General features: G+C 37.6%; 3 protein-coding genes across 5 annotated transcripts; 2 read left to right on the top strand and 1 right to left on the bottom strand.

Annotated features, from left to right (window-relative positions):
- Positions 1 to 94: 94 nt before the first annotated feature.
- Positions 95 to 3856, bottom strand: LOC131792458 (uncharacterized). Of its 2 annotated transcripts, XM_066170560.1 has the most exons (4): positions 3718 to 3856; positions 1771 to 1878; positions 737 to 1099; positions 95 to 305 (listed from the first exon to the last, which is right to left on the bottom strand). In XM_066170560.1, the coding sequence occupies exons 2-4, from the start codon at positions 1874 to 1876 to the stop codon at positions 226 to 228; spliced, it is 549 nt and encodes a 182-aa protein (XP_066026657.1). In that variant the 5' UTR covers positions 1877 to 1878; positions 3718 to 3856; the 3' UTR covers positions 95 to 225. The 2 variants fall into 2 exon arrangements, with proteins under 2 accessions (XP_066026657.1, XP_058965802.2); XM_059109819.2 differs by lacking the exon at positions 3718 to 3856 and having other exon boundaries at positions 1771 to 1924.
- Positions 3324 to 6463, top strand: LOC131792459 (uncharacterized). 2 transcript variants are annotated; one of them, XM_066170561.1, is made up of 4 exons: positions 3324 to 3453; positions 4671 to 4862; positions 5092 to 5225; positions 5893 to 6463. In XM_066170561.1, exons 2-4 carry the CDS (start codon positions 4727 to 4729, stop codon positions 6085 to 6087), a joined length of 465 nt encoding a protein of 154 aa, XP_066026658.1. In that variant the 5' UTR covers positions 3324 to 3453; positions 4671 to 4726; the 3' UTR covers positions 6088 to 6463. The 2 variants fall into 2 exon arrangements, with proteins under 2 accessions (XP_066026658.1, XP_058965803.2); XM_059109820.2 differs by lacking the exon at positions 3324 to 3453 and adding an exon at positions 4065 to 4236.
- Positions 6464 to 8035: 1572 nt separating this feature from the next.
- LOC131792447 (uncharacterized) lies at positions 8036 to 15174 on the top strand. Its single transcript, XM_059109810.2, has 3 exons — positions 8036 to 8461; positions 9636 to 12813; positions 13103 to 15174. Exons 1-3 carry the CDS (start codon positions 8044 to 8046, stop codon positions 13485 to 13487), a joined length of 3981 nt encoding a protein of 1326 aa, XP_058965793.2. The 5' UTR covers positions 8036 to 8043; the 3' UTR covers positions 13488 to 15174.
- The last annotated feature ends 1095 nt before the right edge of the window (positions 15175 to 16269 follow it).

Here is a 16269-nt window from a genome sequence, read left to right as displayed (position 1 = left end):
ATAGTGACTCATAACAATCTGCAAAGAGTCAAATGGCGAGAGATAATTTGTTAGCGCAGGAAAACGAAACATTCGTTTTCGTGCGCCAAGGTAATTCTTTGAAAAGGAGTGTGATACTAGATAAAAAGGCAAAAATCCTGGGAAAACTAGCATTTCTTTACAAGAAGATTTCCTATATTCCTTTTACAATGAGAGTTTAAAATACACAGGTGGAACAAAAGTGTTTCATGCCAAACTTCGCTTGAATTTGCTCAGAATGTTTTTCCGGCCTTGGCGAATTCCAGGCTCCTGCCCTTCTTGTTCACCTGTCGATGGCACAGAACATATGATAACAATGAACACCTAAATCAATTTTCCCTACTTTTGTCTAAAAAAAGGGGTAATAAAATATCTAAAGAAAATGGGCATATAACTTGGCTGCGTCAAGTTGGTGCCTGGCGTCACTTGGGGGTATTAACGAACTGCTAAAAAAAAACTCAAAAATCAATGGCGTTTTTGGTCAACTTTTCATATTTATTTATTTTCTTTTTGGATAGTTTTGTCTCTAGTTTCATTCTCATTTATGTTTATTACGTTTTACGTGCGATCCTACCCAAGTTTAAAAAGGTGATCATATTCTTGCTAAAGATTGCAGCCTACACTTTTCATGTGGGAAAGTATAGGATGTGTCACACTGAAAAGACAAAAGACAGACTTTCTGTAGAAGGGAAAGATGACTAAACATTGAGTTACCTACCACCAGTGATGGCGACTTTCAGCTGTTTGTAGGTACATCCCAGTTCATTGACTGCCTGGCAGAAGTACTTGCCTTTGTCTCCTGGTTTCGCATTCACGAGCGACAAAGAGCACGTTTTGACCCTGCGAGGCTTTTTATCGCAGTTGAATTCGCGAATGAAGGAGTAGTTTACGAACAACTTGATCAGATTAGGCTCCAAATAGGAGCGAAGATATGGTGGGAATCCCAACGGCATTTTTGCAGTGCATACCAATGTTACATTCGAGCCGAGCTGTACGGTGACTGCTTTGTCCAAGTGTTTCATTTCAGGTGTATGAGGCGATTTGTCAGGCGTTGTTACATAAAAGTCCACAGATGGTGAACCTACAGCACAACATTGCGAGATTTTTAAAACACTGTCAAAATCCTATGAGGGAAGCAGTTATAGGATATTTTACAATGAGCACTTGAACGCCCAAAGCGTTTCACTATGTGCTCTCAGCTCTAGCAAAGTCTAGTAACTTATGTGTTTTAAAATTATTTCGAATGAGGGAGTTTAAAAATCGATTGGCATATAACATTGTAACCTGTGTTACTTTTGATCTTAATTTACTAGTGTTATGCTGAGCTTCCTTAACTGATTTTCTTCCAATTTGAGTTTCCTCAATATTAACCAATTGTATTTGTACTTTAACAGCCTGTTGCACACCCGGCTTGGTAAAGCAGCAATTTAGGCTCCTTTCTCTTCTAAAGCAGCAACTAAGGCTCCTTTCTCTGCTTCTGACCAGAAGTAGACGATGGGTCAATGATAAAGAAAGGGCTCTCCTAAGAAACAACAAAACTAAGAAGAACGTTTTTAACAAAGCTATGCTATCTTTTAAAAAGACGAGTCCAATTTGATAGCTTTGCGACCCTTTTTCTATTCCTTTTCTTGTATTCCATGGCGTGGCATGTGCGACTAGTCAGAGCCTATACGTCTTACTTGCCAAGTATATCTCAACATTTAAAAGGAAAAATACCGATTCATTAAAAAAAAGGGGGATATTTTTTCTTACCTCCATAAGCCTCTGTACCACAAGTCTGGCACCAGATAGGCCTGCCAAGGGATGCAATGATAGCAACTGCAACAATGACGGAGTACGATGCATAGGCAACCTTCATATCTGTAACGAGGAAGATAATAGAGAACACAGACCCCAAAAGTTTAAGTTTGACCGATTTGGTATACTTATCAATCCGACAGGTATACCTTTTATAGGATATCTCTTCTCCATATTAGTAAATTCTTGACGTAACGTTCTTTCCAAAAATATTTATTACTCGATACACAACATAGGATTAAAGGAAAGTTTAACTTGGCCGTTAAAGTGAAACGGGGTAGCACCAATAGGAAACTCAAAAGTTCTGGCGTGTGAATGAACGAGAACTGACAAACCGAGGTCCATGTACAACCTCCTGATTCGTTGAATTGCGAGAATTAAAGTTCAGAAATATAGTTTGCACGTGACAAATCTTTCTCTTAACTGACTTTTCCGACAAAATAAACAGTGACGTCTTTCATTTTCTACGTCAATCAACATCAATGTGATGCATTTGTAATGAATCACAATGACAAGGTTGTGATATGTGCTTGGAGGCTTTCAGGTAAAAACTGAAACTTTGCTCATATAACCAGATCCATCAATTCGCAGAAACTAGGACTTACGTAAAAATGGTGATTACAAAGCTTACTTAGTCACTTTTCTTATTTGCCCTATGCATTTAAGGTTTTGTATCCATTTTGTTTATTATCTCTTTGACATTTCCGTTTCCTACGCCAGATGATATGCACTCATCGACTGCGAACATCATTATCGAGAGCAAAAATACTCTCCCGTTCGGCCCAACCAGGCTCGCATAGAAATTATTTTTACAGCCAGCACATACAAACTTATAAACCACATGTGAACGGAGCCCGTCAGGGACAGGATCTTTCACTCCAAACAAGTTACCAATCTTGAAAGAAGAGAAAACTAGCTTGTCATTGCCAAGTCATTGCAATAGCGCTTAATAAAATGGCGAATCTTATTCAAAGAGAACAACCCTCTTTGAATCAACAATTACATAATGTAAATCTAAAACTATCCTTTTAATTCTGACACTTTCATGCTTTGCCTTTTTCTCGTTGTCACCATTTGTCGTATTAGCTTTTTTCTACTTATTCTAAATTCAACTTCCGACGCTTTGTACATTAATTAACTGAAGATGACAGAAGTTTCTGTGGAAACGTGTTTTACAAACTCAAACGTTTTGTCGTTTTCTTCAAATAGAAAATTGTATTTAAAAGCAATTCAAGTGTATTGTCTTGTTCTTTCTGATATTCTCTGCCACGTTCTGTATACATGTATAATTGCTTGTGTGAGATTTGTATGAGGAGCATTTTATCTGTATATTTAATTTTCTTTCAGCAACACTAATTAACTAGCAGTTTTATGGCTTATCTTTCCTTTGCACCAAAATGTTACAATTCCAGAGTGTGGTTTATTTTCTTAATTAACTGCGCTTCTTAGTTTTTTTTTTTTTTCCATTTATATGTGTATGATGTACACCTTTCAGTTTTCAATGATATCGCGGTTTCAAGGTCACCAGTTCGTATTACTTTCGAAAATCGATAATATGTAAGTTTTCTAAGACACGAAAGTTCTGAAAAACTGACAAAGTGGACATTTGCATCGGTAAAAAAGAAGTCCTCCATCAAGGTACGCACAGTATAGTTTCATTTGTTAACCTTCCAATGTACACGTAGATGATCATTGATGACGATTTACGCAGATGTAAAAGAGCCATTCTATCTCGCATCTAGTTTCGAAACTATAACCATTAGAAAGTTATAAATGTATAGGAGGGAAGGGGACACTCGTCCAATTGTTTCAGTGTATGGTTAAAATAATAACAAAGTCGTGCTTCGAAAAAAGAATATAATACTAAACAAGACTAAAAAAAGCCATGGAAATACGAAATACCTGTCGGTCATATGCTCTTGTGAACGTAGATAGTAGCTAGGAAACTGAAAGTACTGTCCTAAATTACGTCCAAGGTCAGTCCACCTGAATTGTATGAATATCAAAAAATAATGCAGATATCATAATTATTCATATCAGTTACACTATGGACCAAATTACCACAATGTGTCAGATCGAATGTGTGATCTAATCATTTGATTGAAAGAAAGCTGCCATTAAACCATTCTAAGACGTGACGACAAAAAAACTTAAAACAAAACAAACATTGAAAATCTACAATATCAACGGTTATATGGACAAAGCGGAAGTCTTTCGAGTTGAGTTGCGACCCGGATGTAATTAAACTGAAACGTCGTGGACGTTTTTTACAAGCAAAAAATGTAAAGTGTCTAGTCAAATGCGAGCTGTTTTTTACTTTAAATCTTCCGGTCCATCGTGTATAAAAGCCTGTGAGTAGTAAAAGGGACTTTCATTTCAAATTACCTGCTAGTCAGAACAAGAGTTCCTGCCATCCTAAAGGTATTTATGATTCCTTGCTGTGCGTGTAGATTTAGTGGAAAGGTTTTTTTTTTTATGTTGTCAATGTTCATTGATTACTTAACGCGCTTAAATGGAACATGTTAAGTTACACAATGCAATAACAAGAGGAAAACTACAGCTATAATCCTCATCGTTTCAATATTTTGTGTTATAAACGAAACAATTAATCAAGTAAGTACAATGCCAGAGATCACGATGCGAGCTCAACTTTTGATGCTAACTAGCGTAAATTTCTCGGGCAATCAGTTATTTAGCAGTCTTGATTTTCTGCCTTCGTTTAGTGAAAGCATCCTCAGGATTTGGCAGCGAACCAGATTGACTCCTCTGCACTAACGACGAAAACACTCCAATCTACGGTGTTTAATTTCCTTTTATTCGATGGTAATTACTTTTTTATTGGTTTTTACTTTCAGCTTTCTTTCTGGGGGAGAATCTTTCAAAGTAGACTCAGCCTTACGCATCAAGAAAGATGACCGAAAACATGAATAATGGGTTGAGATTTCGTGCTTGGTCTTTGAGTCGACAAAAATACTTGGTCTTAACTGAAGATGGTGGAGAGAAGACTCCTAAAATCAGAGCAACAGGCGATGATGAAGGAAAAGAAAGTAGGTGTAACTGTTCCTTAATTTCGTGTTGGTTTTAATTGGTTACAAATTGATAAACTTTGAAATACCTTGCAGACGGTCCGACCTTTCTGAAAGAGTGGCGGTGATGTTCACCGGCTTAGCCATGGTAAAAACTCTTACAACACAGCGGCTAGGCCAATAAATGTGTTCGAACTAAATTATCTCATAGATGACACAGGTTTTAGAACTGAATATTATTTTTTTTCAGGTCAATTCACAATGGTACTGAATACCGCAAACCTAACTTTTAACGAAAATTCCGCCCACTTAGTGTTTACAGCACAGGACGGTCAGAATTATGCTTTGATTGCCGACTTAAAAGATGGAACTGTTTCGTTTACGGTCAGTATAAACACATGTAACTTTAAAGGAAACCAAGGTGAAATTAACGAATGTTTATCTAACTCCGATTTCATTAAAAGCGACTCATTAGTGTGAGAGATCAGTTAAGTGCGTGTGCGGGCCTGAAAGAAATTAAACTAGTTACAAAAAGGGCGCCGCTTCAAGTACACTTACAAAGATACTTTGAATTTCAATGCACTGTATTAAGTTCAGATCGCAAGTCTAATGAAGATAATCTTATAGTGTTTATGAAAATAAGATAAATATCGAATTTGGTACAAAACATAAAGTTTCGAAGCTTGGTAATGATTTTGATAAAACGAATTTGCAAACTTTCGTATCCTCTATCGTTTTGCATTTTTCGTAACTTTGTACAGGGGCCTTTTTTTGAAACAGAAATCAAGAAGAAACAACTATTTCTGTATTGGTTAAAAATAGAAAACTGAGTAGAGAAGCTGCATTGATCTTTTACGGAAACTTGCCAAATTAAACAAACTTTTCCGTGAAAGAGAAACTTCTGTTCAAACCAGATAGCACTTTTAGTTCACTGAGGTGGTTCTTTTACATATTTAAGGTGTTCCACTTCAGCCTCAAAGCATTCTGTAAAAAAACTGCTCTAAAAAACTATGATTTTTTTAAAATTAAAAATGTTCTTTCCTTCACACAGAAGTACGAAAAATCTTCAGAACATATTGGAGCCTTCGTTAAGGAGTCGTTGGGTGAGCAAGGACCAACCTATGCTCTTAGGGTTGCACAGAGTCAGAGTTGCATTGCTGCCAACAAAGATGGCTTTCTGTCGCTGAGACCATTTGAGCGGATTTATCCTCATCCAGACACCATTTTTGTTCTATCTAAAGTTTAAACAGATAAAGTAATGGTTAGGTCGAAACTGAGTTGATGCCATTCGTAATAAGGCAATAAGGACGCTTTTTGGCTTTCAATGTTTTTGGCAGACACCATTTTTGTTCTATCTAAAGTTTAAACAGATAAAGCAATGGTTAGGTCGAAACTGAGTTGATGCCATTCGTAATAAGACAATAGGGACGCTTTTTGGCTTTCAATGTTTTGGCATTCAGTGTTTTTGGCTTTAGTGCTTTTGGCTTTCAGTGTTTTTGGCACTAAAAAGAATCTCATCTCAATAAATGATAGGGAACTTGTTGTATTCTTTCTAGAAACCATTACTCTCTTTGTGTCCTCTATGAGGCAGCATAAGTAACTGTTTGTAACAGCAAATAAAAGACTGAAATGAAATGTCTAAATGGATGTTTATGGGTAATAATTTATATTGTATCTCTTGAACAGGATTCAGTATCGCCTGACTGCGAAGACAACTAGTGTAACCTCACTATAACATTTAAGCTTCAGCCTTCGCTTTAGTGAGCTTTGACCAATCAACAACACTTTCTTTTTTCGAATTAGAAAATAGAGTTAAATCATATTAATTTTTTAGTAAATGGTTTGAACCCGACCAGAAGTTGATCGTGTTGTCAGATCATCTAGGTGAGAGTAGTCATACAGAGGACAGTTATCGGTAGTACTGCATGGTAAGGACTCGCGTTTCGATAACTGTTACGGAGGGCATTACGAGGGTCACTCTGATTATGACCTAAACTCAGGTATTCATTAAAAAAGTCAGTCACTTCTACCGAAAATAGTCTTTTTCAGGACTACTCTCAATGAACCCAAACGATCAGACTACGCGATCAATTATGTGTCATTTGGTGTAGGATGCAATAGGTCGCTAAAAACGCTTTGGTCTGACTTTTTAACAACTGCGTCCTAAACTATCCCCAACTTAGCTGAAACTTTTATCTGAACATTTATTTTTGTAAAAAGTGTCAAGATTGCCGAAAGCTAGTGGTGGAAGGACATTTATTTAATTAAATAAACCCTCTTGTAAAGAAAATTTGAGGCCCACTGATTACGTAAAACTGTGGTAACAGATAGACTTCGTGTAAATGACCACCCACTGGGTTTATTTTCAAATTTAAAAGGACTGTCTTTTTCTTACTTTGCTTTTTTGTCGTTGTTTCAGTCAACCGATTCATAAGTATTTCAGTTAAAAACTATTCAAAAAGTGGCCCAGACGATGACGAACAAACATGCCACATGGATCATAGCTATTAGGTCTTTTTTATTTTAGTTTTCCAGGGAAGAAATTAAAAAAAAAACTTACATCGCTTTCGGCACAGCTCAAATTAAATTCTGTGTTCGAATTGGATTGTATCCTCCAAGGAACATCCCCTTTACACCAAAAGGCATTTAGCGAGCCCAAGGGCCTTACCTAAGCTTTGCATTAAGGTTGGCGTCCTAATCAAAAAGGTGTTTCGTTATGACCTCTAATATCCAGTTTCGTCATTGAAGGCTGCTCTATTCGTTCATATTTTATCTATATGACGTGTGGATAAACCACATTTGTATAGGTAATCACATGATCTCGAGTGCAATTTGGAATAAATGAGCACGAATAAATTTTTTTAAAGATTAACATAAATTTTCTGAAGCAATATGAAATCACTTTCTGATTATACCTTAATACTTATATCTTTCTTAAACAACGATAAAAAATAAAGGCTTGTTGTAAGAGACTTCATTGCGTTAAAGCTCACGTCTATCGCTATTAACTTTCTTTCCCCTGTTTGACGCCAATTACTTTGCCACCTGCACAATTCAATTGAGGAAACAGCTCCTCAGGCATGTTTATCACCTTTTATGATAGGTGACACTTTCGTTACCAAGACAACATATGCCGAAGCTGAACAGTAGGTGTCAAGCACTTCACAGCAGTTTGGAAGCCAGCAAAGAAAAATTTTTTGAAATGGCTGAAGCAAAATCGGTTCGCTTTTCTCCCATAATAGAGGAAACTATAGACGATATATCTACCGCAAGCTCTAACATGGACTTTTTCCCCAGCGGAATGAATTTCGAAGATGCCTATATTGCCAGCTTGTCAAAGAGCGCCAAAAAATATCACCTGCCAAATGAAAACGAACAAAGGCTACTACAAAGGCGCAAAAAGGGTCTTCTGGCACTCGGTTTCGTTCTTCTTCTTGGGATTACGGGAGCTGGAATTTATTTCGTTACAAGAGAACTGTCTAACCAGGAACCATACCATTACAGTGGAGCAGCAGTGAGAGGAAGCAAACCTGAATTTGCAACAAAGAATATGACGTTGCATTTCTTATCCTACTCAACTACAATTTTGAGCTCCTCTATCACCAAAAAGCCTTCGCTTGGTAAGTTCACTCTTGACTCTTTTTTGCCACTTTTTACAATTGCGTATCACCCATGGTCAGTATGGTTATATACATACTCAAGTTGTCCATTGAAGTCTTATTTTTTGCGTCCAAAATTGAAACTGAAGGAGAGATATTACGATGTAGAAAATAAAGCAAAGGTTAGTACTAGACAAGAAAGGTTCATTGAAAATGTGTAACAACGAATACAAAGGATATTCTTTGTCTCAATGAGTAAAGTTGATATTCTAGAAATATCTAAAGACGCCTGAAACCTTATTTTATAGCTCTTTTTCGAGCGATTTTAATTGGTACACGATTCGTGTGTCGATTGAAGAGTAAGGAACAACATAAAATGTATGTAAGAACTTCGAATAGATAGAATATTTAGTAACAGCATAGGATGGCCATCACTTCGTGCAGGTGTTTATTGAACAAGGGCCGATAAGCGATTGGTAAGAATTCGCGATACAGAACTTCAAGATTGGTGTAAACCTCGTTTTGAAATGCGCCTGTCCCAGGTATAAGTTTTGTTTTCCTTTTAATTTTCACTAAATAAGGTACGTGACAATTTTCCTCTTCCAAAATGGGTTAATTTGGATAACGGATAAATTTCCATTCTTGTGGTTCTATCAATGATGGCCACCTGCCGTTAGTAACTAATGGACACTTTATAGCTTTAACGCCTTCTAAAGCAGGACATATAATTAACGGTTTCAATAATAAAAGCAAATTTTTGAGAATTAACCAGACTTCAGTTATCACGAAGAGCCGACTTTTACGGCGGGTGAATTGAAACCATGCAGTGCTTGGTTTGGTCACTCTAATTTGATATGTATTGCACCCCTATGCTTTTGCACTCGAAAAGAGAGCAGACTTCATAGGCTTTAGTGTGAAATAATTTACACTGAAAACGGTCTGATGAAGCAGCGTCAGTCCTCAAAAATCCGGCTGAACGAGGTCAATAACGAAGTTTTAGATTCCGACATAATTCACAAAACTCAATTAAAAAAACTCTATTATCATAAATTTTGAAACTCTTCACAATAGGCATGGAAATACTGAGCTTAAGTCCATTTCTAACACTAGTAATTTAATGAAAATTTAACTACTCGATGAAATTATTATCTTATGATTAATTGAAAATTCAATTTTCAATTTAATTTTTATACAGAGTACGGCAAGACCCAGGCTTCAGTGCCCTCGGTTAAGGCATCACGCATTTTACGATCAAAGCCAAGAGGTCCCATAACCGGAATGCTTACACCAACGACCATCACTGATTCATCAAGCCTGAAGAAGATCACTGAAACAAATCAGTGGAATACATCATCTTTTTTGACACCAAGCTTTGCATTTGTAATAGAAAGATCTTCGTACTTCGTTATGTCACAGGACTCCGTTAGATTGATCATCAGAGCAAATACCATAACGTCACCTTTCGTCACACAGGGAAGCTCTTGGAAAGATTACAACACGAGAAAAAGTATTCCATCCGCTTGGGCAAACTCGAAGATAATCTTTCTTACATCAACTGGGTCATCTGTAGGTGTCAATCGGTCTTCATTACCTGACATCAGAACTAGTTCCTCTTTTGGCCATAAGGCCGGCAGTGAGGCTTTATCAATTACGCCATATTCACCCCTGCGAAATTCAACTTTGGTTAAGGAATCGCAGCGATCATCCTATTCCAGGTTTACCTTTCCTTGGTATTCGTCTCAAACCGTAAATTCATCAGATATTGTAACCTTCAAATCGGTCTCTAATACCAAATTTGCGTCCAATGATTTTCAACCAGCAACTGAGAAAGGCGAGTTATCAACATCCATCCATTCAAGACTCACCTCTCATCCACCTGAGTCTTTTAGCGAATCGAGAAACCCCACAGAGGTTGCTATAGGTGGAATATTATTGGAAACCACTCTAGAGTTACCAAACACGAAAATCAAAGTATTTTCTTATCCAACCAGCTCTCGTATCATAAACTCTCCTGGTGAAGACCGACCAATAACCATTTTAAATCAACTACAGACGTCCTATTCAAGGAACTCTACAGCTCTGACAAATGATACAAGAGAAACTTTTACATTGTCAAGCTCTAACCCTTCCTCATCTCTTGTTCACACAATGCACTCTAACCAGTACAAAACTTCATCAAAGATGCGCAGGCCTTTTTCTTCAGAAGTATCTCAATATACTGATGTACTCCTATCGTATACTTCAATTCATCCCGTGGCTAGTGGTTCTGTTTTTCAGGAGCAATCTTCACAAAAGATTTTTAAAGGAAGTATTCAGAAAACAATGTTTCCATCTTTAAGTTTCATTGGTATTCACACTGTATCAAAATCACCTCGAGAAATTAAGAAAAATTCAAGGCCTTCGTCAACAATTTTTTCCCGAGAAAGTGACTTGCTTTCTTTACAGGCTACCTCAGACTCTTGCTTTCACTCTGTCTCGTCGGATAAAAGCCACAATATACATGCAGGCCATAATTCTGAAGGATCGACGGTTGTAAAGATTTTGTCTCTAAAAAACACTGGTGCACTTCCCAGTGTTTTGCAGCCAAGCCCATCACACGGAAACAAAACATTGTTTGACACTACTTTGACTTTGTCGCTGATGACGAAAATCTCTAGCAGTAGATTTTCAGCATCGCAACCATTGTCCAGTTATTTTCATTTTCCGGCAGTTAAACCAGTCTTACCCTACGCCTCGTCTTCGATGAATATGCACCACGGCATTACTTCCACTGTTGTCTTTAAGAAAACCATTACAAACCACGTTTCATCTCGGAGCGTGGATAGAAAAAGCTTCAACTTCTCGTCAACTCATGGACGTATTTCAGCTTCCATGGACGTGAATTCCAGACATACCGGGAACATTGGGTTTTCAATCATCCCTGTCCGCTCAATATCTCTGACTTCAGAGGCAAGCTCCCCAGAGAGTGTTTCAACGCCAAACCTTTTTATAGGTACGACTTTAAGCGTGTCCATGCAGACCTCGACCAAAGGCACTGGCGACAAACCAGTCAGATTAAAAAGTGCGAGTACCTCTGCCGTGCCAGTTTCAGCTTCCAATCCGTCCGTTACATCTTCGAAAGACGTTTGGCATTTTTCACGATCACTACCGACTGGTGAAAAAGATGAAAGTTTAACAAGTTCAAGAGCAGAGGAAAGTAAACTTGTACTCTCAACTATGATGTCCTCTGGTAGACACTTGAAAATGAATGTACCATTTGAAAAATCTCAGTCCAGGACGCCTAACACACCTGTAACAAGATTCTCCACGACCAAAACATCAACAGCGGCACACTCTCTAATTACCGCACTGTCTTCGTCTGAAATGTCGATTTGGTCAACTCTAAGGAAAACTTCAAGAGGAGCAGCTTGGCAAGGAAAGAATAGTTGGGATTTCAGAGTTAACGTTCGTACCTCCACATTTGAACACGAGAGCTGGAAGTCCAGCACTGGCTCATTTCGAACCATAGCTCTGACTGCTTATGTCTTTCCACCCCTTAAGACAATTGCAAGCTCACCTAGCAAAGACTCAAGTAACAAGGCGACAATTAGGAAAGTTACAAATTCTACTATCAGCACAGGTCTATCCTCAATGCACTCAACGGCACTGTCCCTTAACCTGTCCACAACAATTAGCATTAATGTCACAAGCAGGTCAACGAGCGAGACACCCTGGAACATATCTGTCTCGATGCAGTGGCTAAATGCCACAGCGCATGTGACCTCAAAATTTCCATCAAATGTGAACTACACTCCTACTTCGCACCTCAGATGGGTACATCAGATTACGGATCAGTATCCTTATAGCTCGGTGAAGCCCACAACCACTGCAAGTTGGAATTCTTCAAATCAGTTCGAAATTATGAACGGGTCTTTAGTAATAAAGAATAGAGATTTTCATGTAAATCTGTCAAATCCAAACTCCACAATGTTCAAAGTCCTTGCTGATAAAGTCGAGTTTATAATCGAGGACATAATTTCCGTGGATGCGAAAGTGACGTCCTTTGAGGAAGGAAGTGTCATTGCTCTGTTTTACCTTAAAGTGCCACATGACGCACTGCACAAAGATTCAGATTACCTTGAATTACTGAGAGCTGCTAATGAAACATTATGGCAAGGTCTTGTAGTAGTGAACATCACTGTTACATTACGAGTTTACAGGGAACGTGCTGAATCACAGGATACTGCGACTAGACGCTTTAAAAGGTTATCAAATGCTGCTTTCATTGCAATATTTACAGTCTTCTTTGTTTTGCTGATAGCTGTTGGAGGGTTTGGACTTTACATTTGTAAAAAGAAAGGATACTGCGAGAGATCAACAGTTAAACCTGCTGAGTGAGTATAAGGACGTTGATATATGAATATGTACACCTACTACTAAATTTGCCGCTTGCTTCTTGTCGCGTCTAATTATCTTGTCATCCGTGCTTGTATTTTTGTTTCTTGCTTCTATGTTTATGAATCTGTTTTTCATCCAGCCAATCCTACATATTAAGTCTCGTAACGAATTTTCACCATAAATTAGCCGTAGCACTTTCTTCATTTTACAGCGTTTTTTATCACTAAAGAAAAAAGGAGAGAAATGAAGACAAAGCAATTGAATTTTTCTTTTTCCATCTTTCAGCTCTTCAATTCCACTCTCTGAGCCTCAAAATATTCAACCTGTTCGTCGTGATACTTGGGTTATGAGTGATGAAATTTTTAAGGATCACGACCAAAGAAGTGACGAGACGTTAAGTATGAGAGTCCTGGAGAGAAAAGACACAAACAAAGAGGGAGGTTGTAATCCTGATCTGTTAAGAAAATATGCTAAGAGCCCATTTGAACCAAATTATTCCAGTGGTGAAGTAGGTAACTTTACAACTCGAAACACCTTTCGTTCGACATCACGATGCACGTCAAGCTCACATCTTGAATTAGACGACTCTGATCGTCCAGTTAGTGGTTCATCAAGAGATACCTATTTGAATAGCGCTAGGCAATCTTCACATTCCGAAGACGAGTGTTAAAACGTTACCCGCTGAAAATAACCAAAAGAGCTCTTAGTGTTCAACAAAAGAATCGACAGAAAGAGAACGCTTTTCAACTGGTTATTTTACCTAACTAGCTTGTAACAATTTAGTTTACTTCTACCCACGCTCATACAGATTCCTTGAAACTGTACATAGTTTTTTTTTTATAATTAAATAACTCCTACTTAATTTGTTCATGATGAAGTTATAATCCGGGCTTATAGGCAAATTTAGTCGCGCTTATTATACGTATGATACTTAACTTTACAGCGGATTTGATAAGACCCTTCACAATGTGTGCATCTATGGTGATGCTCAGGCCTAAACTTAGCTATAAATAGACATAAGGTTCACATAAGCTTGTCTCTAACAAATTTAACTGTTAGCCTTATCCGTTCATCTTAATATTCAATCGGCCTTGTAATTTTAAGTGTATGATACGACAAGCTATGGCATTGAATAAGGAGCTAGAGACCATGCTTCATGTTCGAAACACTCATTTTTTCAGAACCCTGACGGAACTGAGTTCACCAAATTCGAGTTAGTCTACTTAATTTAGCTAACAACCCTTAGCTGTACTCTTTGCAACGAGCTGAATGCTGCATGGTCGTTGCGAGGACCCGTCATACGGAAAGTGATTGCCGCTTTACTGTGCTCAACTTGGCGTGCATTTTTGAAAAAAAAGTTTGCCAAATTTCTCTACATCAAGCAAGTACCCGTGGCGGAATATCTATGTAAAGAGTTACAAACGAGGCGCAAAAAGAAGTGACTCGATTTTTATACCATTTTTTACACACTAATCCCAATGATTTATCAGAACTCGAGAAACTTAATACTTTCGAAAGGACGAAAGAGTTGCCGGTTCTTTAAAAGAATGCATAAATTATAATTTCAATGTTCTGTCGCTATGGTAACACACGAAGCTGTTCGTAAGAAGTAGAAAGAGAAAGGGGCCATGACATCCGTAGGGTCTTACACAGAGAGTCATGTTGTAGCACTGGTAAGGTATGGAATTAATTTCCTTCAAAAATTGCAGGTTGACAAAAAACATTTTTACGCTTTGAACAGAGTAAACGCCAGTGGATTTTATACAGAATCATAACTGTGTACCAATTAGGCTGTGTACCAATTTGCAGAATTGCTATATGGAACACATTACCTGGGAGAAAATATTTCGCTGGCGTAAGGATAAGAAAATGTTCAAAGATAAGAGAGACCGAGCTAAATTGCGAAAAAATATGTGTTCTATGAATATGTGTTGACTAATTAACAGTCAGCCCAAGTTAGCTTTTCAGCAAATGTAATGCGACTACTTTAACCGCCTATTTTTCGTGAACGGTTTTATGTCTACGACAAATTATGAAATGTAAAGTTTTCCTCAGTACTTCAGTTTGTTTAACTGATCCCTGTCGCACATGTCATTAATTTGTCGATGTAAATTGTGCTCTTCGAATCTGACGGTGAATTTGCCAACTAACAAAAGCTAACCATTTTTTATGCACGGCTCGAAGTCATTCTTGAAATACCATTTTTTGCGAATGACTGTTCCCTGTTATCGCATTTTGACAATCACACTTGTAACATGAGTACTTTCTTTCTTTACCTCGGTCATATAAACTGACACAGGTTGATTTGTACGCAATCATTCTTATGTTTCTCCGACACATTGTTATGATACAGGTGACGTATTGTCTAAACTAATCTAAAGAGAAGTGAAAAAATAAACTTGAAAAAACATATGTTAAAATGGGAAGGATTAGTTACTCCAAAGGCTTCCAGATGAAGGGCTTATTGGATAAAAAGGGGTTTTTTAACAACTCATGAAGAACCAAGACAGTCTTGAGCTTTAAGCTAATTATCACCCAATTGTCACCTCTTACTCCTTCTTGCAACGGAAAATTTCAAGGTTCATTCGTACGGCGCTGTCTCCCTTATTCAAGAAGTACAGCTGACCGTGACAAAGGTGTTTCTTAAAAGTTCTGCACAAATTTGTTACATTTTGATGGCGCTAAAAAATAGTCATGCAATAATCAAACACTGATCTCTTTACAGAGAGGACTGAGATCATGCAGTATCGGATTATCGCATGATTACATTGTAGCCTTTACAATGGGGTCGTCTTATCTAAACTTTATTGAAACATATTACCTTTTCTGATCACGTCTTTTCACGATAAACTTGACCACTATATACTTTTATCGACCTTAAAATCACGCTGTTTACATTGCTATGATAAGATGATGACAGTAACAATTCCATTCAATGAACTCCTCGACGGAGCAGACATGACTAGAAATACTGGATCTGAAATGTTATTGGATTTCTGCGAACAAAATAGTGTTTTCATCGTCAATCGTTAAGCAATGTTCGCATTCGTATGTCTGTGGCGGCTTATTTTGTCACATAAAGAAGACAATGGAAGTGTTTGAAACTTGCGTTGCTTGGTGACTGAAATTTAATTTGTACTCACACTCTAAAAGCCACTCTAAAGTGGAAATTAAAGCAGCTCTCGATATTGTCAGGTTACAAGATATAATAATTTCCTCTAGTCATGTCCTAATTTCTTGAATTGTGTAGCGTTTTCTTAAATCCCCCGCTTGTTTGGACTATAATAATAATCTCATTAGCGAATTAGATTTTAGATAAAAACCCGTTTACCAGCGTGTCAATGGCCTCAATGGTGTTGGTCTCAGAGGAATAAATTATGCTAATCAAATATTGATTAACATCAAAGATCAAATTAAGGACAAGGTTGCTATGAGGACCGTTTCTATGGGCT

This window comes from Pocillopora verrucosa, chromosome 8, assembly GCF_036669915.1.
Source record: "Pocillopora verrucosa isolate sample1 chromosome 8, ASM3666991v2, whole genome shotgun sequence".
NCBI classification, from domain to species: domain Eukaryota; kingdom Metazoa; phylum Cnidaria; class Anthozoa; order Scleractinia; family Pocilloporidae; genus Pocillopora; species Pocillopora verrucosa.
The sequence above is the reverse complement of the archived record's forward strand: the minus strand, read 5'-3'. Positions and strand labels throughout refer to the sequence as shown.

Bases quoted from the DNA above. Each gene is read 5' to 3' on its own strand.
- LOC131792458 (XM_066170560.1), bottom strand. From the start codon at position 1,876: ATGAAGGTTGCCTATGCATCGTACTCCGTCATTGTTGCAGTTGCTATC. The intron at 1,100-1,770 runs GTAAGAAAAAAT...GTTGTGCTGTAG, and splicing joins TGGTACAGAGGCTTATGGAG to GTTCACCATCTGTGGACTTT. The intron at 306-736 runs GTAGGTAACTCA...TGCCATCGACAG, and splicing joins GAAAGTCGCCATCACTGGTG to GTGAACAAGAAGGGCAGGAG.
- LOC131792459 (XM_066170561.1), top strand. From the start codon at position 4,727: ATGACCGAAAACATGAATAATGGGTTGAGATTTCGTGCTTGGTCTTTG. The intron at 4,863-5,091 runs GTAGGTGTAACT...ATTTTTTTTCAG, and splicing joins CGATGATGAAGGAAAAGAAA to GTCAATTCACAATGGTACTG. The intron at 5,226-5,892 runs GTCAGTATAAAC...TCCTTCACACAG, and splicing joins ATGGAACTGTTTCGTTTACG to AAGTACGAAAAATCTTCAGA.
- LOC131792447 (XM_059109810.2), top strand. From the start codon at position 8,044: ATGGCTGAAGCAAAATCGGTTCGCTTTTCTCCCATAATAGAGGAAACT. The intron at 8,462-9,635 runs GTAAGTTCACTC...ATTTTTATACAG, and splicing joins CACCAAAAAGCCTTCGCTTG to AGTACGGCAAGACCCAGGCT. The intron at 12,814-13,102 runs GTGAGTATAAGG...TCCATCTTTCAG, and splicing joins TCAACAGTTAAACCTGCTGA to CTCTTCAATTCCACTCTCTG.